Raw genomic sequence first — 21,931 nt, forward strand, 5'->3', positions numbered from 1 at the left:
GTCGTCGTGGGTGGCTGGAATCTGGCAGTTTCAATTGCAACTCAGGTAGACAGGTTATAGGCACGGAAAGGTACAGGATACTTAGACAAGAGCTCAACAAAGCTTGGGATTTGAGAGGCAGGCACACCAAAGAGTTCCACAACAATATGTAACACAATACTTGATGGCCCGTTAACAAAGGGGCATCAGCGTCACCGTCACCATTTAGCATCATCATCATCACTTATCCTTCATCATTTCGATGAGATTTACGCAAACAAGCCTTGGATGAGTGCCCTCCTCAAGCGCCACCATGACGTACTTACTATGACTGGCCCCGCACAAGCTTCAGGCTCAAACGGGCATGATGCGGGATGACTAAGATCGACCTGCCAATCGGCACGTTCCGCTGCCAGATGTCGTTTTTAGCTGGTGCTGAATTGCCCATTCAACAGAAGCACATGCTTGCTTTCAGCAGTGATTCTAACAACAGAGATGAAGGACGATCTCGATTCACCGGTGGAACAAAAGCTCCGGCAGGGTTGATTGATGCTAGCTGCAGCCTGCCGGTTGCACGACATTACAGTCAGTATATACAACATACATACAACTTGTTGATTGTTCGGCCACGTCGAAATTACAACACAGCTATTAGAATATCCCAAATATTCTCCGGTAAGAAAGAAGTTCCTGATATCTTGTCCTCAGGATATCAGAAGAATTACCCTCAAAAGCATAAGAGATGAAATAAGTTGGACATCTTGTGCCAGCTTAGAAGAGCTCCTCAACTACTTTATTTTGGCAGCCTAAGCTCTAGAGGACATTTCTTCTGTTACCCACTTGCTTGTGCACAACCTTCAACTTATACAAACATAGGACACGTCAAAGGATAGACCCGATTACTTTTTTTTTGAAGCGTAAATGTTTTGCCTCCAAAAAGCAGAGGCGGGCATACGCCGAGATAATGTTACATTGATCTATGAATGCCCTCATCACGTCTAAACCCCAGCGCCCAGGCTCGTGTAACCTGTAACCCGTCCCGTGATATTTACCGTGATCACAATTAAGCGTAGAAGTTGACCGTCTGTTTGAATCTGTCAGCAGGGCTCTTCGGCGAAAGACATTGAAATGTCGTATACTTACGTCCTTCTTCTTGGCCTGCACCTCGGCAATAGCATCAACATAGTGCTCGTGGCCAATCTTGTTCTTGCCTGATCGCAACGCAATCATACCAGCCTCTACACACACAGCCTTCAACATCGCACCTCCAAATTCGTCCGTGCTTCGTGCCAGTTCACCCCAGTTCACCCCGGGGTCAACTCTCATTTTGCGTGAATGAATCTTCATGATCTGAGCACGAGCCTCCTCATTGGGCAGAGGAAATTCAATTTTGCGATCGAGTCGACCAGAACGGAGCAAGGCCGGGTCGAGAACATCCACACGGTTTGTCGCAGCCAGCACCTTGATTCGGTCGTCAGAAGCGAATCCATCGAGCTGGTTCAATAGTTCCAGCATGGTTCGCTGTACCTCACGATCACCGCTCTTCTCGCTGTCGAAACGTTTGGTACCAACGGCATCTAACTCATCAATGAAGATGATAGCGGGTGCCTTTTCTTTAGCCAACGCAAAGCAATCTCGGACAAGCTTGGCACCGTCACCAATAAACATCTGGACTAGTTGGGGGCCTGCAAGCTTCAGGAAAGTAGCATCAGTCTGGGCAGCACATGCTCGTGCTAGGAGTGTCTTGCCAGTACCAGGTGGGCCATACATGAGTGCACCTGAATTGAGTTAGCTGCATGTCCCCTTTTCTGTATCGCAGCGATAAACTCTACCTTTGGGGGCTTTGATGCCAATCTTCTTGAACCTATCGGCCTCCTTCATTGGCCATACGATAGCTTCCACCAACTCTTCAATCTGTTTGTCCAGTCCACCAACATCAGTGTATTGTTCTGTAGGCTTCTCATCAACTTCCATGGCCTTGACACGGCTGTCATATTCAGCTGGAAGTGTATCGAGAATAAGATATGAGTCCTTGTTGACTCCAATGAGGTCACCGGGCTTTAGCTTGTCGGCGTCCACGAGACCGATCAAAGGGAGGAAGATCGTTTGACGTGTAGATGTCTTGATAACGGCTGACTTTCCAACTCGAGTCGCATCCAGGTCAATGTTCGCACCCTCCTCGGAGGATTCGGCAGTTGGGTCGAGGTCGAGCAGTTCGACAACATTTCCGACGAGGTATGGGAGTTGTCTACCAGCTGCCATTAGCGATGACGCCGACAATTGATTATCTTTAGAGAACTCACCGGTTGTTGGCAATCTTATCTAGGTTTTCTTTGATTTTTTCGCCCATGGCAGCCTTCTCGTGTGATAACCGAGAGAGCTCGCTCTTCATAATCCGAGAGTCATTCTCAAGAAGACGCTTGCGGGTTTGGATGTCTTGTGTGCTGAGTCCAAGGATCTCTTCGTCAAGAATGTCATCGTCCTCTTCCTCGGCGTCTTTCATGTCGGCATCGCCATCAGTGGGCTTCTTCTGGTTCTTGTCGTCGCCATCTCTCTTCTTATCCTCCTTGTCTCGGCGGTCGAGATCATCGAGCTCCTCGAGAGTCGACATGATGGAAAATGACGTGGATTAATTTATCGACAAATGAAGAGCAAAGTAGCGGGTCGAGTCAAGAGCGCAAATATTATGATGTGCTTGTTATATCGTACGGTGAGTTAGCAAATTGAAGAGGAAAGCTATCGATGCTTAAACAACATCAAAAGACGAAGCCGTGGTAGGTAGGCAGTCAGGTCGCGCGTAATCAGCCTAGTCCACCAGCAGCAACCTAACAGATCGGTATTGGCTTCAGTGGCCTTGTACCCTGCAGTCCCCGGGATCGGGTGTGGGTTGATCCGGTGCACGGGCCAAGATTGTGAGTGGACGATTGTTTGATATCAATCAGGCTAGCTACGAGCGCTGGTGGAATTTTTGATACGGCGGCAGAGCCAGCAACAGAACTTCATGTACGCACAGCATTGGGACCTCATTCTGGTTAATTGTCACTAATTGTTTTATGATATAGCCAAAGATCATGGCTTCCCGGTTATCACGGGCTGTATCGCCCTGTCTGCGTCAATTGCGCAGAGAATCTCGGCTTCCCCACACATCATGGATCACGGCTCGTAGCATTTCGACATCGCCCAGTTGCTCTGCTGCCGTGAGCGATATCCGAAAACCGATCGATCAAGCCCCTGCGACCAAACCCCCAAGCGCTCGTCCTGTTGAAACAAGGAAGAGCCAATTGATCCGAACCTATACCTCGTTACTTCGAACGACTCCTCTGATCTTGTTCTTCCAGCACAGTAACTTGACGGCTGTGGAATGGGCGGCTGTGCGGCGAGAGTTAAAGAAGGCTCTTTCTGCGGTTCCTCAGCCCAACGCAGTCCCCGGAAGCGAACCTGTCGATATTACTCCGTTAGTTCAATTACAGGTGGTACGAACCAACATGCTGCGCGTAGCCCTTAAACTTGTTGAATTCTACGACCCTGAGGCTGCCGCTGCCTCTGATAAGACGACGCGAACAGCACGAGGCCCTCTTGTCCACGATTTGTCTGCAGCCGCCTACGAAGCTATCAAGAATGCCGAAGTCCCTGAAGATTCCAATTACGCCCAAATCGAGCCAGTGATGGTTGGTCCTTTGGCGGCTCTAGTTCTTCCCGCTGTATCTCCAGCACACGTTGCTGCAGCCTTGAGCGTCCTAGCCCCTGTTCCCGGCAAATTCCCTGCTCCCTCAAGGAAAAAGAACCCTGGGTATCACGATGCTACCTGCCAAAGCGGCCTTGCGAAACTGCTTCTTGTTGGTGGCCGTGTCGAAGGTAAGATCTTCGATCAGTCTGGCATCAACTGGGTTGGCGGCATTGAGGGTGGCTTGGACGGACTGCGCGCCCAATTGGTCGCGATGCTCCAAGGCGCGGGCTTGGGCATCACCAGCACACTGGAAGGTGGAAGCCGAAGCTTGTGGCTAGCTCTGGAGGGTCGAAAAGGTCAGTTGGAAGACGAGGCCAAGGGCGACCAAAAGAATGGGGAATAAGACCAGGGTTGGGAATCGACAATGATGATGTACAAACAAGGGGCCTAGCAAAGGCTGTGTATGTGTAGATGTACCAACAGCATATTGGATCGTTTAAAAATTCGACATGGTTAAATAACAGAACCAGCCATCAGAAAGTAAATGGTGTCCTCTTTCATGTCTCTGTGATAGAGATGTTATTTCCCACATGATACCATAGAGAATAGTGTACATTTAGGATTTGGTGGTTTCACGTTGATCCAACATATGGTCAGTCATGGGAAGGACGATCGATTGATTCTCCTTCAAACTCGGGGTGGTACAACTAATTACAACATGTATTTGCACCTTACCTTAGTCTCATCTTCATATATTGTAAGGAGATGTGTTTAATCATGGATAAACTATACATTCGAGTAATCTCGAATTATCACTTCAATATGTAACAAGTGTGGCTGAGCCATGTGGCTGGAACCTATTAAAGACGCAGGCACTAAGGCAGTAGTGTACCTGCCTTCAACTAGGTACCCTGACGTCGAGGTCTACAGTGGAGGATTTGTGAAGCTCAAGCAACGACCCTTGACCTCCTACTACCACCCCGCCTCTAACTAGCTCCATCAACAGCTTCTCGCATCACAGCTGCATATAGAAGTTCAGATCGTACTTTTCAAGAGCAGATCAAATCCTGAGCCCCAGCTTTCATAGTGAAAAGGAGGTGCGAGTGCTCGAATACATCGTGCACTATTCACCGACCCAGCACCGTTCGTTCAGTAGCGCATACAGAGCTCGTTACCCTGGCTGGCGCAATATTTGCCCAAGCTTTCTGAACAATCACAACTCCATCGAGACTACTACTTCAAGCCATGGACTTCGCTCCTTATCAATCCTCTCCGCCGGAGCGTTCACGTGTTACCTCGCCCGACTATGCCTCCCCACGACCTTCGTACGATGCTCGTCGATCTTTCTCCCCCGTTGCTTCTCCTCCCCCGCTCCAACATCCGCAACCGCAGCGAGGATGGGGCGGTTTCGATGGCCAGTCAGCTGGCTGGGCGGCGATTAGTCCCGACAGTCGGGCTTTTGGAGCGTCAAGTACAATGCCTGGTGCTTTACCTGTGGCAGAAGTTAGCGAGTTTGATACAAGTCTAGGGATGCGCTTAGATTATGAGGCATGTCTGGCATACGTCGCTTTCCCGCCTATAGGAGCCATTATACTTCTCATCCTGGAGCGAAATAGTGACTATGTGAGGTAGGACTGACTCCCTCTGGCCTCCTCTGAAGCCCATCACACAACGTTTTTCCAGCATTTAACTTTGTCTAACACGTACATCAGGTTTCATGCATGGCAATCGGCATTGCTATTTACGGCGATCATGGTCTTTCACCTCCTATTCTCATGGTCAACGTTTTTTAGTTGGTTGTTCTTTCTGTGTGATGTTGCTCTAATTGCTGTGCTCACACTACGCGCTTATAAGGACGCCGAAATTCTTGACAGGTATGGACCGGTTAATCTCTGTCTTATTTAGGTTTGGTTGTTGATATCTCTCTAGATTCGAGGTACCCTTTTTTGGTGCTTTGGCCAGTCGCTTTCTCGACGATGAATGAACAACAACTCTGGACATCGTGGCCTACATCGCACTCTTTTGCTTTTACACATTGACTCTCGTCGTACCTATAATACCCCTTACCAGCTGCCGGACATTCACTTTACTTGTCCATCTTGGGGCCATCTCTGTGGCTCACCACGCCACACTGTATGTGCTTATATTGAATCAGTATATTTAGTGCACCCAGTATCGTTCTTATCTTGAAGTAAGAGCCTTCATATCGAGTTGCCAGTGCGCAGAAATGAATCATATTGCCTTCTCTTTTCTACAACATGATATTTTGGTTGTTGAGGGATGCCCCCATAGCCCTAGGCGTCTTATGTCTGAGGTGCAAGCACTGGTACCCCAAGGATATTACCGCGAGCCTGAAATACCATGCCACAGTCTCCATTTCTAAAATCTGCTCAGAACGGGCATCACTGTTCCCTTTACAGTTGGCTTCCCCGCAAATACAACCTCGCCAATCTTGGTCTCAGGGGAGCTACCCACTTCCAACCATCTGGCTAGAAGATCATTGCTCTCTTTAGGCTTCACTGAATCATCTCGAGTTCCGACTGTAATATGCGCGACACGGTTCACACACTGCCACTGATCGTCCTGATCAGCAAGGCGAACAACGATGGCCATGATCCGGTCGTCGAATACAACCTGTAAAACGTCAGCTGTGTTAAACAATACGGGTCAAGGTCGCCAAATATCTTACTCTTTCAAGAATCACATCACATTCGCCAACCTTTCCTTCGGGGTTACCGGCAGCCTCTACTTCTTTATGAAGGGTTGTGTACTTTTCCCAAAGCTCGGGGTGAGCACTACTAACAGCCTTGTGAAGCAGGGTGACGTGGAATTTTGGCTGTATACGTCTTGTTTGCTTCAGTTGTGTATGCAGTCGAGAGGTTTCCTTAGGTGTGCCTTTGAAGGCTTGTTCAAGGGCATTGTTCACCTCGCGGGCAGGAACACTAACAGACATGTACTCTAGTTTCCTTGGCTTTTGCGCCTTGGGTTGTTGTTTTTGCTGTTGGTTGTTCTTCTTACCCCGATCAGGGATATCATGTCGAAATTCTGGCTTGTACCCGAGAGCAAAATCAATGGCAGCATCAAATGCCTCCGAAGATGGAACCTCCTTGACAAGATTGGGGAAAACCTTATGCAATTGTGTTACAACAACCTCGAGGTTTTGTCGGCTGCCGGCTGTCGGGTCAAGGTCAATGAACGCATCGAAGCCATCGTCAGGTCGGCCGTGGGGGTTGCAAGCTTCGAATCGGTTAATAAAACCTTCCATTACACCAATAAACTTTTCCTTATCGCTTGCTGCATGGATTGTCTGGTGGTTGTCTCCGCGCTCAATGATTCTTTGCTGAGTTACTCGTCGAATTTCGTCGATCGTTTCTTCATCATGCTTAAAGTTCAAACACACAAGCTTGGCTGTAGTGTGCTGGAGTTTCACATCCGTGATGATTTGCTTTCGTTCGTGTCTCTGTGCATTATTTCGGTCCGCAATGACGGCAGGGTGGTCCTTCAGCTCGTCCAACACCATCTTGGTAAACCGTGGAGGGCGGCCCTTGCCAGAGATGTTATCGTTCTGAACATGTCCCCAGCCAAAAAGATGCGAGAGTCCCATGGCGATTGTCGTCTTGCCACAGCCAATGGTAGCAATAGGACACAGAATCACGTCTTGTGTCACCTCCGTCATGGCTGGAGTGTCGAGGTCTCCAAGATTAGCTGCATCTGCTCCCTTCATATTCTTGAAATTCAGGAAATCGTCACGGAGGGAAATGATGCCATGGTTGTTGTTGTACTCCTTTCCAAGCTTTGGGTCTGCGGCAAGTCGTTTCCGGGCATAAAGAAGATACTCTTCCGTGATCTTGGTGTGTTTCTTGAATTTAGGCTGTTTGCCAGCAATGAGAGCCTTGGTGCATTCCCGCCACTGGCGATACATCAGATATGGTTCCTCAAACTTGTACTTGAAGAACCAGTCCTGGAACGGCTGTGTGGCTGGATCATGCGACATCTTGCAACGAATGACGAAACCCTCGACATCTCGGCCATCGTGGGCCCCAGTCTCAGCTACTTCCTCGAGAAAACTCTTGACCTGTTCGATGTCGTCCATAACAATAAGACCGGTTTTTCGGAAGGCCCATTCATCAGCAAACTCCTGAACAAATCGACTTGGATATGTGGCAAACTCTGGCAGGTTGAGGTTGATGCCGTGGAGATATAGTCCTGCCTTGTCGGGTCCGTACGCTAAAATGTGCTCCTCGAATTGATCATCGCAGAGCTCGGCAACGGCCGTAACATTTCTCTTGCGAAGTTCTCGCGCTAGGTCTGCTTTTGTTTTCCCAACAGCAGCCAGCTGCTGTTCAAGGCGTTGCTCTCCGGCACTTGCATGACTGACCTGTATGTCGTCTCGGTCACCTGTTGAATGCTTACTGCAAACAACCAAAGTGTCGTCTTCCAGTCCAGCAATAAAAATGATGCAACCATTCTCTTTGAGGGTGAGCTCGTAAGGGCCTTGTGTCCGCGTGAAAATGTTCTTCCACTTGGTCTCGGGAACCTCATCAACGTTGAAAAACTTGTCATAGCCTCTCACGGCAATTTCTGGCTCGTTCCTCCGTGTCTTTGTCGTGAAGAGACCACGGGCGTAAGTTGGCAGATTAGGTCGTTTGTAGTCCCAATCCTGCATGCGCCATGAATCGACCTGGATACCATCCGCTGATCCCTTTACATCGAAAGTGGTCTTTTTGACTGAGAATCCGTGCTTTCTCTTGTCCTTTCGAGCATTGTCCAAAGCGCGTACGACAGCTGACACGGCTTGGATATCCTGGGGTGTGTATGGAGCAGACATCTTGTCTGATCTTGTGCGGGTAATTTGGAACGAACGTTGGTTCGTAGCTATTCTACGGAGGGGTGTGAGAAAAGAGTGAACAGAACAGCGATAAGCGTGCATGAGGTTAAGGACGATGTTACCTCATACAAGAGTGCAGGAGCTCTGCAGTTCTACCCCGACTTTTATTTTTGAATCTGCACCTTTTGTTGCTATCTGGAGAATACCATTAATGTCAAGTAATTGGGGAGGAGCGAATTCAAGAACTCACCTTTCCCTTTGACTGAAGGAAGGTCAAATGAACAGACACAAGGCAAGATACTAAGGTTCCTAGGTAGGTAGGTATGGCGTAGGTTTTCCGGATGTGTGCACCACAGCGTCCGAAGGGTATCTGAATGGACAGGGGAATTGCGGCCAAATTCTGAAGATCACACTCCCAGCCTTTATACAGACTCAGCTGGCAATGAGGCTGTGGCGATTGGTGCGGGCCAGGAACGAGGAGAAAACTGCCTTGGCGCACCGCCTCAGTAATGGCTTCAGGTCTTCAAAATGAGTCAGACCGCAAATAAATAAGGGGTGGTCACAAGAAGAGTTATGTTTGTTTTTGTTATTAGGTATGCTCATGAAGTCGTACCTGCCTAGTAACCAGCAAGAGTTTCCTGAGTCACTGCCCACTATCAGGCAGGAACATTGTGGAGGGCAAACTGCCGCCTTACCCTGCAGAGTTTATAAGTGGCTAGTATCCATGCGTCACGCCGACTACAGATTCATGTCATCGGATTCACTACCAGCAGCACAGGCAGCAATTGGCTATTAAGATTATTTTGGTAATACTAATATGGATACTAAGGCGTCAGCGGCCGTATGAATTATTAAGAAAAAAGATGCCGGGTGCTTACAGGCAGTGTGAACCAGTCTCTGAAGGTTCATCAGGCACCATGATGGTGGGCGCAAATCCAGGGTTCCACATGAAGCTACCCCGCCAAAAATCTTCTGTCATAGCGACGCATAATCTGCGTTTGATCAATTTCGACAATTGCAATAGCAAACCAAGGAACTTATATATAAATACATCAAATTCGCGCATTGGTACCAACCATTATCCGGATACTAAGCTATTACAACTGCTATCATGGCAACCCCCAACCCATTCCTCCTCGCAGCCGACAATAACCCCACGTTGCTGCCCCTCCTCAGGGAGAAACCAGCATTGGCGTCATCGCAAGATGAACACGGCTATTCTCTCGTCCATGCCGCTGCCAGCTACAACCATCTCGACCTTCTACGGACCCTTATTCGAGAATTTAACGTGGATGTCGACCTGAAAGACGAAGACAACGAGACGGCCTTGTTTGTTGTCGAAACCCAGGACGCTGCTCAAGTTCTGGTCGAAGAGCTGGGCGCAAACATTAGCCACCGAGGACTTGAAGGATTGACAGCTAGAGAAAAGATCGAAGCAGAAGGGGATTTCCCTGCGGTTGCCGAGTATCTATCAACGGTCGAAGTAAAGCAAGCTGATGACCCTGCTTCGACTGCAGCAGCTGTTATGCCTGAAGTTATTCCCCCACCTCCGGAGGGTATGAAAGTCACAGTTGGTACGATGGACGAGGCCACAGATATCCCTGAGGAGATCGATCCGGAGTTCCGAAGAAGAATCGAGGAATTGGCCCAACGCGAAGATTTCGACACACCCCAGGGCCAAGCTGAGCTACGGAAACTGATTGAAGACGCCGTCCTGGGCGAGGGTGGCGTCGGCGAAGAGCGCAACGTACGATCAAAGCAGGACTAGAAGACACCTAAGTCGATGCCTTTATCTCCCACATGAGATACTTGCCGGCTGCATTAGGTGGTCTGAGGATAGTGAGTTCATCACTTGTTCCTGGTACACTCTTTGAGAAACATGTGGCGCCAAGAGAAAACCATGTTCCTGAAGGGCAAACTGCCAATACACCCATGAGTAGACCATGGAGCCACTGCGTCGACATGAAGCCTTCCCAACTTATTTTGCAGATCCTGGACTCTTGGGTCTTATCACCGGGCACACAATACCGTGATAGGTAGGGATCAATACTGTCCCGAGGCTTTACACGTGGACTGGTCAGGCGAATGAGCGAGAGCCATTCGTAACTCTCTGTAGCAAAGTACTCGAGGGCTTCACGGTCGTTCTCAGCAAGAACTTCTGGGTCAACATCAAGATTCGGTTGGAGAACGGCAAGATCTTGAGACGCGATGGGTGTTGAGGTGAAGGCTGTGGGAAAGAACTGTTGTATCGGGTCTGGATTGGGGGCTTGAGAGAGTTAGCACAAAACTACAACATGATTCGGCAGTGAAGCTCCGGCCAGTGGTACCTACTTTGGGTTGTGTTGTCGCAAAATAGCCATGTCATAGGTCGAGTGAAGACGGTCTTACAGGCATAGATCAATCTATCAAACCCCTTCTTTCCCCGCAACATCGATGGATCTCTGAGATTGTATGTTATAACTTGATCGTCAGGTCAGCGAATATTTGAGAGACTCGCCGTTGGTACTTACTCCATCGAGGCTTGGTTCCTCTTCCTCCCTTTGGGCCAAATGGCTTTCCGGGAAGGCCTGCACGCTCATACGTTTCTTTATCCACAAACATTGCAAGAACACCTGGAACAGTGTAAGTTTTTGACTAGACTTGAACTGTGGCAGCTTTTGTACCTTCCCGCAAAGTGAATAAAGTGCCAACAGTCGTTTGTCCTTCTGAGAGCATGAGGATATCACCTAACCAGATACAGATCATGTTAGCAAACATCAATAGTGTTAATAGTTGCACTGACCTCTCTTGATGTACTCTGTAAAGAATTCTCCCTGCAAGACATCTCCCAAAGACATTACCACTCTTGAATAGCGTGGGGGCTTGCTAGTTTTGGCAAGTTGCTCACTAACTGCATCATGTACTTCTGCAGGTAGTATTAGGTCGACCTGGAATCGGTAAATATTAATCCAATATCAATTATATCTGAACATTACTGACCTTATGAATAAAATCTAAAGACGTAATTGCAGCCCAAGGCTTGCCTTTACGAGGAGCTTGGTTAGTATCAACATGGCCCATAGTACCGTATGTGACAAAACATTTCGACGATTGATAGATCGACGGCGCAGCAGCGGGAAACATGTCGGAAGGGTAGAGAGTTAAGACAAAAGACGATGCCTTGACGGTAAAATGTTGGTGAGTTGAGCCGCTGAATGGTGTAAGTCACGAATGGAGGGTAACACAAAACCAAAGGTTTGGATTTTAGCCGGGTCTTTTTCGGTGAATCTTTTACGCAACCTCACAATAGGACTAAAGAGAAACTTTTGCACTTTGCTATTTCTTAAAAAATATTTTGTTAGAGGTCCTGAGACATTTCGATTCATTGGAAAATCTGTTCCAAAAAATTATATCTGGGTGGTAGCTTTGCTGTAGAAAGCGATTTCTTGACGAGGAAGTAGTCTATCAGCCTCAGTGTGCCCTTTCCTCCCCCACTCTCAACTTTACCACAAAGTTGGTGAACTCGACTTTTTTCAAACCACGAGACCTGAAACCCATTCCACCATGGAGTTCTTGATAAAATTTGCCCAGGCGCATGAGACCTTTCGGGTTCCCGAGATCGAAGCCCTGGCTCTGGTTGAAGGCCTGGAAATGAAAATAGTCGACTATAGTCAAGATGTTCGTTATCCCACTGAATACATGACTTCCCCAGAGACTTACTGTGAATAGTCCCCCTTTTGTATCGTTCAACTGAATTCAGTAGAAGCTGCTCAACGCCTGGCCAAGAGATCCATTCTCATTCAATCCATTCATGAGCTCTGGGGTAAAGGAAGTACTCTGGATGAGCTTCACGAATCAGTCAAGACAAATACATCGCACATCTGGGATAGCTACCTGGGCAAGTCGTTTAAGTTTGATGTCGATCCTTACCAAGGGACTCGCTCTGCCAAGAAGCGAATCGAACTCATCAACTCGTTTCGATTCCTGGGCTGGACCGGGCCTGTCAAGATGACCAACCCCGATAACTTGTTTACAATCTTCGAAATGTGGCCTTACGACAGCGTACCCCTGAATCTTCCAGACCCTACGATGATGTATCTTGCTCGCCATGTCGGAAACTCGTCACGGGATATTCTGGTCCGTTTCGACTTGAAGAAGAGAGGATATATCTCTACGACAAGTATGGATTCCGAGCTTGCACTGGTTACGGCAAACATCGCCCTTGCTGCTCCCGGCAAGCTGTTCTACGACCCGTTCGTCGGGACTGGGTCCTTTCCCATTGCATGTGCTCACTTTGGCGCTCTCGCTTTTGGGAGCGATATCGATGGCCGTAGCATACGTGGCGAGGGTGGAAAGAAGAGTCTTAAAGGGAACTTTGACCAATATGGCATTGGATCTTGCTTGGGAGATGTATTTTCTGCAGACTTAACCAACACCCCCATCAGGAGACACCGCAGGACATGGGATGGAATTGTTTGTGATCCGCCCTATGGTGTCCGAGAAGGATTGAGGGTGCTTGGCCTTCGCGATCCTGAGAAGACGCCTTGGCTGATAGAACAAGGGAAGCAACACGGAATGTTCGTAGTACCTCAGCCGATTCTGCTAACTCTCACGCTGACCATAACAGGAAACCAACCTACGTACCGCCCAAGAAGCCATATAGCTTCATGGTGATGCTCGATGATATTCTTAACTTTGCAGCCAACACTCTTGTCGACGATGGACGGTTGTCGTTCTGGATGCCAACCGCCAACGATGAAGACCAGGAGATCCCTGTCCCTACACATCCTTACATGGAAGTGGTAGTGGTTTGTACCCAACCCTTCAACAAGTGTAAGTCGTTTGTAGTATTGCTTGCACATTGTGCCCATACTGACACCTGCTAGGGTCGAGGAGACTCATTACTTACCGTCGACTTCCTGATTCACAAGTGCCGCAATCGGCCCTCGAGACTTATGCAAATCGACAAAAGCTCACATTGGATGGGACATCGGCAGACGAACTCAACCCGTTTCGACGTGGATATTTCAAGAAGTTCGAGACAGAGGAATAGAATAGAAGAAACGAAAAGAAACCATCGCAAAACCTCGCTCTACTCCCATCAGAAATTTCCTATGCTCCACATTCATATATGATAAACCACCCCAGAAAAGAAATACCCAAACATTGCTGACTCACAAGGGAACGCATGCATGTTCATCAAGTTGTCATAATAACCCGTCCACGGTCCTTCCCGTGTTGCCATCTATGCGTTGTAACAGTACCAAACACGCCTTAACCGTCACGCGAACGGTCATGATAGATAATCGTCAATATACACGTGACAGCGTCACGCTTCAAGTTTGTGCAGTATGTTGTAATTTGGAAGTCGTAGGCCTAACGGAACTCCGTTGCGGCGAAGCATCCTCGATCGGGCACATGCTTTAATTCCAGTTGTTGGAACCTTTGAGAAGTTAGTGACAAGTTCACAATGCATTCAGCGTTGAAGACCAACTTTTCGCTTTTAGAGTGAAAATAGATACCGCTCACTTCACCTTTGACCTGGTTAAAGCAAATATAATAGAACCCTTCGAAGCTGGCGCCTGTTATCGTACGGACGCGGTGGTCTGGCACCAGAAAGTGCTCTTTCCAGCGCATGAAGATAGTTTCTCGCTGAGCAGCATCGCGAATGGTAACGGGGCCCTTACGAGCTTGCTTTTGGAAGGGACGAAAAGCAGTGAATTTGGCCCAGTGGCTCAGATCGACCTTGCTATTTGCGCCCCAGTTCTCGTGCTGGGTATAGAAGCTGTACTTGGATCCAATAATTTCTCCCTCAAAATACGTTGTGAGGGTAGGATGATCTTCGGTCAAACCTTCAACAGTAGTCAGTTTGCCGTTAATAAGTCTTAACGGGTGCCTAGTACCAACCTTGAATCCGAAGATAACCACAAAGGAAAGACTCGCGCATGTCGACATGTTTGATCTCGACTTGCACGTCGTAGACTTGCCGTTCTGACTGCTGTGTGCCATGGAACTTGCTACCCGGACGTAGGTAAGAAGATGGCGTTGAAGGTATAGTCTTTGTTTGTCAGAAGATTGCATCATACTGGTTGGGTATTCGAAAGTTGGCTCACCCGCATGCAGGAGTAATCCGGACCCATGGATGGGGACCAGAGCTCATCTTCTTGCGCATCAAAATCAGTCCACTCATAGTCTTGATTAGGAGACCTTCTCCGCCTGGATGATTCGCAAAGAGCTGATTCGGATTCGGTAGCTTGTTGTGTATGATGGGAAGGCTCTCGGCTCAGTTGATCACCGATTTCGGTCTCCCTTCCCTTGGTTTCGGATTCAGATCCGTCGTGCATAGGGGTTGTTATGGTAGTGGTAGCGGTTTGCGGGCGTGGCGACATGGTGGTAGATCTTGAAGATGAATCATTGGATGGACGTCCATCATACATGATGGTATCGTCGTTTGGACGCTCGGGTGCAGGCGGCGCGTCAACGGTGAGTGGCGAGCCACCATCTACAGAAAGATCGGGGCTGGGCTGGACACCGATGCTGTCGACACGAGTTTCGTCGTCGCCGCGCGATTGCCAAGCAGGATGTGGCTGATGTTGAACGTCGTCAGGACATGTCGAGAAACTATAGGAGCGCGGCGACGCAGCCTCAACAGGCGGATTCGATGATGGTGTTGGCATTGTATGTGACGTGTGAGACGATACGATACAATTGAGCAGCGGGTATCTCGACGGAGTGCAGGTAGTGAGTTAAGACGCGAACAAAGTATAATCGAGGGTATTAAGTCGGCTGATAGACGATGCAAGTTTGAAAGGACAGGCCTGACGTCGAGCGCTATTCGATGCCAGAGGAGAGAACCAAGTTAGTGTTAATCACCAAGCGAGTGGCGATCTCGGGGACTAGACTAGAGTCTGGTTGCAGCAGAAAGCCTTTTCAGAAAGTAGTATGCGTGCCCATGACAAGAGGACGGGGAAACAAGCAATATAATAAAAATGGTACAATGAAAGCTCAGGTCATGAGATAAAAAGGCTGGAGCAAACAATCGGGAAACAAGTGAGTAATGGTAGATTGTAAATGAATGGGCCGATGGCAAAAGAAAGGGTCAGTCAATCAGTCAAGGTCAAGGTCGAGTCGGTCGGTGATGCTGGGCTGCCCTGCCGTGCCTGTCTCTGTCTCTGGGGTTCTGTAGCGGATATGTGGGGGCCATGGGTCTAACTGGACCTCCACTCGGCAAGACGGAAAGTCTTCCAGGTCTTGGTCTAGGGAGGGATCTTAGAGCATACCACGCTACCTACCGGACCTAGTTGGTGAAGTTGGGCTCATGGCTCATGCCGTGTAACATTGACTCGAGGAGCATTGAGGTGCGGCATCTTTTTTTTTGCACCCAAAATTCTGCAGGACGGCTTGAAAGAATTTTGTTAGTGACAACGGTTGAAGCACCCGGTAGGATCCAATGGAAGGACGGACTCTCAAATGAAGGACCTAAAAGATCAGCACATGTTTGGCGTGTCCCCTCAATTATGATGTTGCAAGCAAGCAGGTATTCTCAGAAGATGCTCAAGTGCCTGGGTACCTACACCTTTAATATGAAAATATATCGATCGAGTTCTGCTCCTGTCATGTTTTCCTCTCATTCAGCTGAGATCCAATATATGCTAAGATTCGAACACTGCGGCTGGACTAGGGTCCAGTTCCATCTCTGCGGGCCAGGCTGAACCTTAACAAGACTACCATCCAATGGCTTGACCTTCACCATCATGGAAGGAAGCGAAACTGTGATAAAACAATTTGCCGATAATGATATTCTACAAGTATCAATCTTTCACTTCACAAGTCGTGGCTAGTTTTTGGTAACTATGATTCTCAAATCCGAGTCAGTGTCGCTGCCAAAATCAGATGCTTTCTGTTTTCTCCCTCCTTCTTGTTACATCAGGAATTGGGCTGATTAGGTTCCGCGCCGTGCCCCAGATACAAAAGCGGCATCGGGCAGCCCCAGCATCCCCCACTGTGTTCCCGCCTGCATCTCTTATGGGGTGATGGGCCCTCGTCAGGAAGAGGAAGACATCCATCCATGATGCACTATACGCTCCGAGGGTACCTAATATATGATAGAAATCAGACAATTTCCATCGCACTGCCCGGTAAAACGTTTTTCTCATGACGGCTCTACCCGGCCGGCTCGATGATCCCGACTATGTGGCTGCCAGGAAAGTAATTTCGGAGCTTCAAACTTGTTTGCGCAATTGCATATCACAGCCAGGCGTGTAGCACAGAACTATCATTTCTTTTGCTATTCGATGCAATTGGGAGCCATACAATCACTTATTATCGTATCATTGTCCAGCCTCTCAAGGTCTTTGAAACGACTATTCGACAATCATGTACGACTGCATGATTCCACACATTAAAGAAGGAAGGGTTAGTAACGCTCAAATGATTGGTCTCCTGGATTGTTCGTTGTTGCAATGGGGCTTCTTTCTTTTCAGGTATGCTTTCTAATTTCGTAATGCGTAGCGTGAATGTCTCTTCTTCACGATAACCTCCCACGTCTTTGACATCTGGGTATCGTCCATCATTCATGACTGCCATGCGCCAATTTCAATTATTGCCATTATCAACACTGCTGCCATATGTTTGAATATTTCGAGTAGGTGATGCTGCAGTTCATTCTTCGTTGTGTGGCTTATTATTCAGATAGGCTTGATCTTAAAGTGCAAAGCAATCAAGCTGAAAACTAGCGCCTTGAGATCTTGAACGAGATAGTAAAACACTCGCAGGCCTTCAGGGTCGGCGGATTCTGTGACGTCCACTAGAGATCCAATCTTTGCTGTCTGCTTGCCGTTAGTCGCGTCTTCCAAACGACTGGTTCCTTAAACCAACCTCGAAGGCGATGTGATCGTTTCCAATTCGGATTTCCAATTCCTGACGTCCGTCTTTGTTCTTCTGTGGCCATTTTGAATCATCTTCTCTGTTTATTGTCAGAATCGCGTCAAGGAAGGCTGCGGCGCAAAGGTATCAGCGTACTTCGTGATTTCGCTTGTCTTGATGATGCGCTTGATTTCGTCGACTACAACGGAGCTGACACACACTAGAATCTTGTCAGACAAAACAGTACTGTAAAAACATCAAGAGTGATACTGACTCTCTTTTCGGATCAAGCTATCGTTTCGGTAATTGGAGTTGTTGGCATATCGGGCAACCGCGCTGCGACCATCGCCGACAACCCGGAAGTCGAATTCTGATCGCGTTTCTGTTAGAAGGAAGTTCCTGAGAAGTTCAAGGAGTTGTAGCCATTCGTACCTAGAAATTCGTGACCAAAACGGCCCATATGGCCAGAGCTGTTTGCAGAGACGTCATTAGTATTGATTGCAAAAGCCCTTCTTTAAGCCAGCACTGGCCAAGGTACTGAACTTACTAGTAGCGTAGGTAGAAAGGCTCGTTTGACGATGACATGGCTGCGTATGTAGGAGATCTGATTGAAAGTATTGGTTTTTGGGGTCAAGAAATAATAAATCAAACCCTCAGAATCGCAAGGCTGAGAAAGAATCGCGGGACGGACCTGTTGTGTACATATGCACGGACCATCTTTTGGCGGGGCAGATGGACGGACAGCTCTACCTGCCACCTACACCACCCTGATATTAGTGGATGGAAGGCCTTCACCGTCAGTACTAAATCAACAGACAGTGGAGGTATGTACATGGCCTTCAACCTGGGCTATTATCGTCTTCCATGTATTTACGCTCTCAAAACATGAAATCGAATTTTTCATGAGATCTAACGAATAATTATCACTTGTTTAATACTCTACAAACCGACCAGATCTCCATCTTCAGCCAAATATTGACCAATTGGCACAAACTTGAACATTAGGAGGTTGGATACTGACTGTACTTGGAGGTTACGAATCGCAGTACATGACCCCCTTGTCAAATCACGTGATACCATCCCTCTCATCAAGCCGCTTAGTGCCACCTGTTCGACATCGCTGGCAGGACAGATCTTCTTGAAGTTGAAGCTGTCCAGAGTTGGTTAATTTTACTTCTAGAAAACGACTTACAGCGATTGCGCGCTGGAATAACTTAACGAATGGCCCAGGCGCATTTTGCTATTTGTCCCGACAATTGAACCTTTCAAGCAGCTTGAACCCCTGAGCTGAGCCTCCCCACCGCCGAAGTCAATACCACCTATACCAGTACCTCCAATCCACCTCCAACGTTCCCCTTAAGAGCCACGTCCCATCTACAACAAACACATTCACCAACTTTCTCGGCCAGCCGCTGGCGACACCCTTCAAGATGTCTGGCTTTCTTGAGAATGCGTACAGTCTCGTTCATCAGGACAATGCGGCCGATGTCCCCACCGTTTCCGATCTGCGCATGCAGTTGGAGAAGGGCACCGATGAGAGCAAGGTCGAGACTATGAAGCGCATCTTGACCATCATGCTTAACGGTGACCCCATGCCCAGCTTGCTAATGCATATCATTCGCTTCGTTATGCCTTCCAAGTACAAGCCTCTCAAGAAGCTTCTCTATTTCTACTATGAAATCTGCCCCAAGCTTGACAGCACAGGCAAGCTCAAGCAAGAAATGATTCTGGTTTGGTACGACCGCAGTTCCCTATGCCTCCATGCCTCTATGTCGAGGTTTGACATTGGTCGCCGCCGTGCAAGGCTAACTATAGCTACGTAGTAACGGTATCCGAAACGATCTTCAACACCCCAACGAATACATTCGAGGAAACACCCTTCGCTTCCTTTGCAAGCTGAGGGAAGCTGAGCTCATCGAGCCTCTTCTTTCTTCAGCCCGATCTTGTCTCGAACACCGACATGCCTACGTCCGAAAGAACGCCGTTTTCGCCATCTCCTCCATTTACACACACTCACCTTCTCTGATCCCTGATGCCTCAGAACTTATTTCGACATTCCTTGAAGGAGAGAGCGATGGGGTTTGCCGAAGAAATGGTTTCGCCGCTCTCGCTAGCATTGATCACGATGCTGCCCTGCTCTACCTTAGTTCTGTGTTCGAAGGCATCCCTAACGCAGAAGAGTTGCTTCAGCTTGTCGAGCTCGAATTTATCCGAAAGGATGCTGTCCAAAACTCTCAGAACAAGGTTTGTTGGCTATTTGCCTACAGGAAAGACTAGGCAGACCACTGACTGTCACAATAGGCTCGGTACTTGAGATTGATATTCGACTTGCTGGAAGCCGGCGCCTCGACCGTCGTATACGAAGCCGCCTCCTCCCTAACTGCCCTCACAAACAACCCGGTCGCTGTGAAGGCCGCTGCCGCCAAGTTCATCGAATTGAGCATCAAGGAGGCAGACAACAACGTTAAGCTTATCGTTCTCGATCGAGTTGACCAATTGCGCAAGAAGAACGAAGGTGTCCTTGACGATTTGACCATGGAGATCCTCCGAGTTCTGTCCAGTACTGATATCGATGTTCGAAGAAAGGCACTCGGACTTGCTCTTGAGATGGTGTCTAGCAAGAATGTTGAAGAGGTCGTGCTCCTGCTCAAGAAGGAGCTGTCCAAAACCGTCGATCAAGAATACGAGAAGAACACCGAATACCGATCCCTCCTCATCCACTCAATTCATCAATGCGCCATCAAGTTCTCCGAGGTTGCCGCAAGTGTTGTGGAGCTTCTCATGGACTTCATCGCCGACTTCAACAATGTTTCAGCCGTCGATGTGATCAACTTCGTCAAGGAGGTTGTAGAGAAATTCCCTAACCTGCGAACTACTATCATTGAGCGACTTGTCTCTACCCTGGGCGAGGTCCGAGCTGGCAAGGTATACCGTGGCATCATGTGGATCATTGGTGAATACTCCCTTGAAGAGAAGGATATCCGAGAGGCCTGGAAGAGGATACGTGCCAGCTTAGGAGAGATGCCGATTCTTGCCTCCGAGCAACGACTACTCGATTCTCATGACGGCGAAGAGAAGACCGAGGACCACATCAACGGAACATCAAAGCCAGCTGCGCCATCTGGTTCGCGCAAGGTTCTTGCCGATGGCACTTATGCCACTGAGACTGCCCTGACCAGCCAGTCCTCAGCTGCTGCCAGGTTGGAGGCTGTCAAAACTGCTCAGAAGCCCCCTCTGCGCCAACTTATCCTCGACGGAGACTACTATCTGGCGACTGTCCTGTCATCAACCCTCGTCAAGCTTGTTATGCGACACCATGAGATTTCTTCCGACAAGGCTCGCACCAACGCCCTCCGAGCTGAGGCTATGCTCATCATGATTTCAATCATCCGCGTGGGTCAGTCTCAATTTGTTAAGGCTCCTATCGACGAAGACTCTGTGGACCGAATTATGTCTTGCGTGCGCTCCCTGGCCGAGTTCGAGGAGAAGAAGGAACTCGAAACTGTCTGGTTGGATGACACTCGCAAGGCTTTCCGTGCTATGGTCCAGGTCGAGGAGAAGAAGCGCGCCGCCAAGGAAGCTTTCGAGAAGGCCAAGACAGCTGTGCAAGTTGACGATGTTGTCCCCATTCGACAGCTCGCCAAGAAGAACACTACTGACGGTCTTGATGAGATCGAAGTGGACTTGGAGAGGGCAACTGGTGGTGAGGGCACTGCTGAGGATCTTTCTTCCAAGCTTAGCCGTGTAGTCCAGTTGACCGGTTTCTCCGACCCCGTCTATGCTGAGGCATATGTCAAGGTCCACCAGTTCGACATTGTTCTTGATGTTCTTCTGGTTAACCAAACTACCGAGACTCTTCAGAACCTTTCAGTTGAGTTTGCTACCCTTGGTGACTTGAAGGTTGTAGAGCGGCCTACTACACAGAACTTGGGTCCTCATGACTTCCACAACGTGCAATGCACGATCAAGGTCTCCTCAACGGATACTGGCGTCATCTTTGGTAACGTTGTGTATGATGGTGCTCACTCTACCGACACCAACGTTGTCATTCTTAACGACCTGCATGTCGACATTATGGACTACATTCAGCCTGCTACATGCACTGAGACTCAATTCCGCACCATGTGGACTGAGTTCGAATGGGAGAACAAAGTCAACATCAACTCCAAGGCCAAGACGCTTCGCGATTTCCTTGACCAGCTCATGGCCTGCACAAATATGAACTGTCTGACACCAGAGGCTAGTCTCAAGGGTGACTGTCAGTTCCTGAGCGCTAACTTGTACGCAAGAAGCGTATTCGGTAAGTTCATCTACTTTCTCATGCATTGGACTCTGCTAACAAATGACCTAGGTGAGGATGCTCTCGCTAACCTAAGCATTGAGAAGGAGGGTGAGGACGGACCCATTACTGGTTTCGTAAGAATAAGGAGTCGATCACAAGGCCTGGCCCTGAGCCTAGGCTCGCTGAAGGGTCTCAATAAGATCGGCTCAACGGCTTAGACCAACTGATGATACGTACAGGTACCTGGATCGTATTATACGAGAACGGGCTACTTAAGCATTCCAAGATTCATGACGATAGTTGGAGCGGAGTCAGGGGCGGAGCATGTTAA

The 21,931-nt window shown here is 48.6% G+C and overlaps 10 protein-coding genes across 10 annotated transcripts; 5 read left to right on the forward strand and 5 right to left on the reverse strand.

The window, feature by feature from the left end:
- Positions 1-883: 883 nt before the first annotated feature.
- Positions 884-2,786, reverse strand: B0J16DRAFT_73582 (P-loop containing nucleoside triphosphate hydrolase protein). Its single transcript, XM_046134395.1, has 4 exons — positions 2,283-2,786; positions 1,812-2,227; positions 1,123-1,757; positions 884-1,063 (listed from the first exon to the last, which is right to left on the reverse strand). The coding sequence occupies exons 1-4, from the start codon at positions 2,588-2,590 to the stop codon at positions 1,043-1,045; spliced, it is 1,380 nt and encodes a 459-aa protein (XP_045987118.1). The 5' UTR covers positions 2,591-2,786; the 3' UTR covers positions 884-1,042.
- Positions 2,787-2,941: 155 nt separating this feature from the next.
- B0J16DRAFT_334695 (uncharacterized protein) lies at positions 2,942-4,368 on the forward strand. Its single transcript, XM_046126979.1, has one exon. It carries the CDS (start codon positions 3,051-3,053, stop codon positions 4,047-4,049), a length of 999 nt encoding a protein of 332 aa, XP_045987119.1. The 5' UTR covers positions 2,942-3,050; the 3' UTR covers positions 4,050-4,368.
- Positions 4,369-4,578: 210 nt separating this feature from the next.
- B0J16DRAFT_73610 (uncharacterized protein) lies at positions 4,579-5,767 on the forward strand. Its single transcript, XM_046134396.1, has 3 exons — positions 4,579-5,274; positions 5,359-5,520; positions 5,576-5,767. The coding sequence occupies exons 1-3, from the start codon at positions 4,892-4,894 to the stop codon at positions 5,628-5,630; spliced, it is 600 nt and encodes a 199-aa protein (XP_045987120.1). The 5' UTR covers positions 4,579-4,891; the 3' UTR covers positions 5,631-5,767.
- Positions 5,768-5,930: 163 nt separating this feature from the next.
- Positions 5,931-8,850, reverse strand: B0J16DRAFT_73643 (RNA ligase-domain-containing protein). The gene is made up of 3 exons (XM_046134397.1): positions 8,725-8,850; positions 6,336-8,669; positions 5,931-6,280 (listed from the first exon to the last, which is right to left on the reverse strand). Exons 2-3 carry the CDS (start codon positions 8,574-8,576, stop codon positions 6,026-6,028), a joined length of 2,496 nt encoding a protein of 831 aa, XP_045987121.1. The 5' UTR covers positions 8,577-8,669; positions 8,725-8,850; the 3' UTR covers positions 5,931-6,025.
- A 741-nt stretch (positions 8,851-9,591) lies between these two features.
- On the forward strand, positions 9,592-9,945 carry B0J16DRAFT_246826 (uncharacterized protein; the record flags this gene model as incomplete). Its single annotated transcript, XM_046123079.1, has 1 exon — positions 9,592-9,945. A coding segment is annotated over one exon (354 nt), but the record flags the coding sequence as incomplete, so codon positions are not given.
- Positions 9,946-10,002: 57 nt separating this feature from the next.
- B0J16DRAFT_73664 (ribonuclease P 40kDa subunit) lies at positions 10,003-11,663 on the reverse strand. The gene is made up of 7 exons (XM_046134398.1): positions 11,454-11,663; positions 11,257-11,401; positions 11,138-11,200; positions 10,985-11,086; positions 10,806-10,934; positions 10,288-10,740; positions 10,003-10,238 (listed from the first exon to the last, which is right to left on the reverse strand). Exons 1-7 carry the CDS (start codon positions 11,595-11,597, stop codon positions 10,228-10,230), a joined length of 1,047 nt encoding a protein of 348 aa, XP_045987123.1. The 5' UTR covers positions 11,598-11,663; the 3' UTR covers positions 10,003-10,227.
- A 90-nt stretch (positions 11,664-11,753) lies between these two features.
- Positions 11,754-13,530, forward strand: B0J16DRAFT_334706 (S-adenosyl-L-methionine-dependent methyltransferase). The gene is made up of 4 exons (XM_046126980.1): positions 11,754-12,131; positions 12,183-13,030; positions 13,081-13,286; positions 13,340-13,530. Exons 1-4 carry the CDS (start codon positions 12,018-12,020, stop codon positions 13,504-13,506), a joined length of 1,335 nt encoding a protein of 444 aa, XP_045987124.1. The 5' UTR covers positions 11,754-12,017; the 3' UTR covers positions 13,507-13,530.
- B0J16DRAFT_73674 (vacuolar import and degradation protein-domain-containing protein) lies at positions 13,522-15,591 on the reverse strand. The gene is made up of 4 exons (XM_046134399.1): positions 14,567-15,591; positions 14,361-14,511; positions 13,948-14,305; positions 13,522-13,896 (listed from the first exon to the last, which is right to left on the reverse strand). Exons 1-4 carry the CDS (start codon positions 15,128-15,130, stop codon positions 13,830-13,832), a joined length of 1,140 nt encoding a protein of 379 aa, XP_045987125.1. The 5' UTR covers positions 15,131-15,591; the 3' UTR covers positions 13,522-13,829.
- Positions 15,592-16,782: 1,191 nt separating this feature from the next.
- Positions 16,783-18,000, reverse strand: B0J16DRAFT_73703 (Mago nashi protein). The gene is made up of 6 exons (XM_046134400.1): positions 17,866-18,000; positions 17,751-17,788; positions 17,593-17,688; positions 17,475-17,538; positions 17,331-17,418; positions 16,783-17,281 (listed from the first exon to the last, which is right to left on the reverse strand). The coding sequence occupies exons 1-6, from the start codon at positions 17,901-17,903 to the stop codon at positions 17,141-17,143; spliced, it is 465 nt and encodes a 154-aa protein (XP_045987126.1). The 5' UTR covers positions 17,904-18,000; the 3' UTR covers positions 16,783-17,140.
- Positions 18,001-18,456: 456 nt separating this feature from the next.
- B0J16DRAFT_73734 (adaptin N terminal region-domain-containing protein) lies at positions 18,457-21,865 on the forward strand. The gene is made up of 4 exons (XM_046134401.1): positions 18,457-19,053; positions 19,142-19,562; positions 19,620-21,618; positions 21,670-21,865. The coding sequence occupies exons 1-4, from the start codon at positions 18,749-18,751 to the stop codon at positions 21,816-21,818; spliced, it is 2,874 nt and encodes a 957-aa protein (XP_045987127.1). The 5' UTR covers positions 18,457-18,748; the 3' UTR covers positions 21,819-21,865.
- Positions 21,866-21,931: the final 66 nt, after the last annotated feature.

This window comes from Fusarium flagelliforme (genome assembly GCF_020744385.1).
Source record: "Fusarium flagelliforme strain FIESC 12 MPI-CAGE-AA-0113 chromosome Unknown B0J16scaffold_2, whole genome shotgun sequence".
NCBI classification, from domain to species: Eukaryota; Fungi; Ascomycota; class Sordariomycetes; order Hypocreales; family Nectriaceae; genus Fusarium; species Fusarium flagelliforme.

Excerpts from the sequence above, each read along its gene's own strand:
- B0J16DRAFT_73582 (XM_046134395.1), bottom strand. The coding sequence starts at position 2,590 with ATGTCGACTCTCGAGGAGCTCGATGATCTCGACCGCCGAGACAAGGAG. Across the intron at positions 1,758-1,811 it reads TGGCATCAAAGCCCCCAAAG|GTGCACTCATGTATGGCCCA; the intron begins GTAGAGTTTATC and ends AACTCAATTCAG. Across the intron at positions 1,064-1,122 it reads TGCAGGCCAAGAAGAAGGAC|ACGGTCAACTTCTACGCTTA; the intron begins GTAAGTATACGA and ends AGATTCAAACAG.
- B0J16DRAFT_334695 (XM_046126979.1), top strand. The coding sequence starts at position 3,051 with ATGGCTTCCCGGTTATCACGGGCTGTATCGCCCTGTCTGCGTCAATTG.
- B0J16DRAFT_73610 (XM_046134396.1), top strand. The coding sequence starts at position 4,892 with ATGGACTTCGCTCCTTATCAATCCTCTCCGCCGGAGCGTTCACGTGTT. Across the intron at positions 5,275-5,358 it reads CGAAATAGTGACTATGTGAG|GTTTCATGCATGGCAATCGG; the intron begins GTAGGACTGACT and ends CACGTACATCAG. Across the intron at positions 5,521-5,575 it reads GACGCCGAAATTCTTGACAG|ATTCGAGGTACCCTTTTTTG; the intron begins GTATGGACCGGT and ends ATATCTCTCTAG.
- B0J16DRAFT_73643 (XM_046134397.1), bottom strand. The coding sequence starts at position 8,576 with ATGCACGCTTATCGCTGTTCTGTTCACTCTTTTCTCACACCCCTCCGT. Across the intron at positions 6,281-6,335 it reads GTGATGTGATTCTTGAAAGA|GTTGTATTCGACGACCGGAT; the intron begins GTAAGATATTTG and ends GACGTTTTACAG.
- B0J16DRAFT_73664 (XM_046134398.1), bottom strand. The coding sequence starts at position 11,597 with ATGTTTCCCGCTGCTGCGCCGTCGATCTATCAATCGTCGAAATGTTTT. Across the intron at positions 11,201-11,256 it reads TACAGAGTACATCAAGAGAG|GTGATATCCTCATGCTCTCA; the intron begins GTCAGTGCAACT and ends GTATCTGGTTAG. Across the intron at positions 10,935-10,984 it reads AGGAACCAAGCCTCGATGGA|TTATAACATACAATCTCAGA; the intron begins GTAAGTACCAAC and ends CTGACGATCAAG.
- B0J16DRAFT_334706 (XM_046126980.1), top strand. The coding sequence starts at position 12,018 with ATGGAGTTCTTGATAAAATTTGCCCAGGCGCATGAGACCTTTCGGGTT. Across the intron at positions 13,031-13,080 it reads CAAGGGAAGCAACACGGAAT|GAAACCAACCTACGTACCGC; the intron begins GTTCGTAGTACC and ends TGACCATAACAG. Across the intron at positions 13,287-13,339 it reads TACCCAACCCTTCAACAAGT|GGTCGAGGAGACTCATTACT; the intron begins GTAAGTCGTTTG and ends GACACCTGCTAG.
- B0J16DRAFT_73674 (XM_046134399.1), bottom strand. The coding sequence starts at position 15,130 with ATGCCAACACCATCATCGAATCCGCCTGTTGAGGCTGCGTCGCCGCGC. Across the intron at positions 14,306-14,360 it reads TGGTTATCTTCGGATTCAAG|GTTTGACCGAAGATCATCCT; the intron begins GTTGGTACTAGG and ends CTACTGTTGAAG. Across the intron at positions 13,897-13,947 it reads TTTCACTCTAAAAGCGAAAA|GTTCCAACAACTGGAATTAA; the intron begins GTTGGTCTTCAA and ends AACTTCTCAAAG.
- B0J16DRAFT_73703 (XM_046134400.1), bottom strand. The coding sequence starts at position 17,903 with ATGTCATCGTCAAACGAGCCTTTCTACCTACGCTACTA. Across the intron at positions 17,789-17,865 it reads CCTTTCTACCTACGCTACTA|CTCTGGCCATATGGGCCGTT; the intron begins GTAAGTTCAGTA and ends CTCTGCAAACAG. Across the intron at positions 17,419-17,474 it reads AAGACAAGCGAAATCACGAA|AGAAGATGATTCAAAATGGC; the intron begins GTACGCTGATAC and ends GACAATAAACAG.
- B0J16DRAFT_73734 (XM_046134401.1), top strand. The coding sequence starts at position 18,749 with ATGTCTGGCTTTCTTGAGAATGCGTACAGTCTCGTTCATCAGGACAAT. Across the intron at positions 19,054-19,141 it reads CAAGAAATGATTCTGGTTTG|TAACGGTATCCGAAACGATC; the intron begins GTACGACCGCAG and ends ATAGCTACGTAG. Across the intron at positions 21,619-21,669 it reads GTACGCAAGAAGCGTATTCG|GTGAGGATGCTCTCGCTAAC; the intron begins GTAAGTTCATCT and ends CAAATGACCTAG.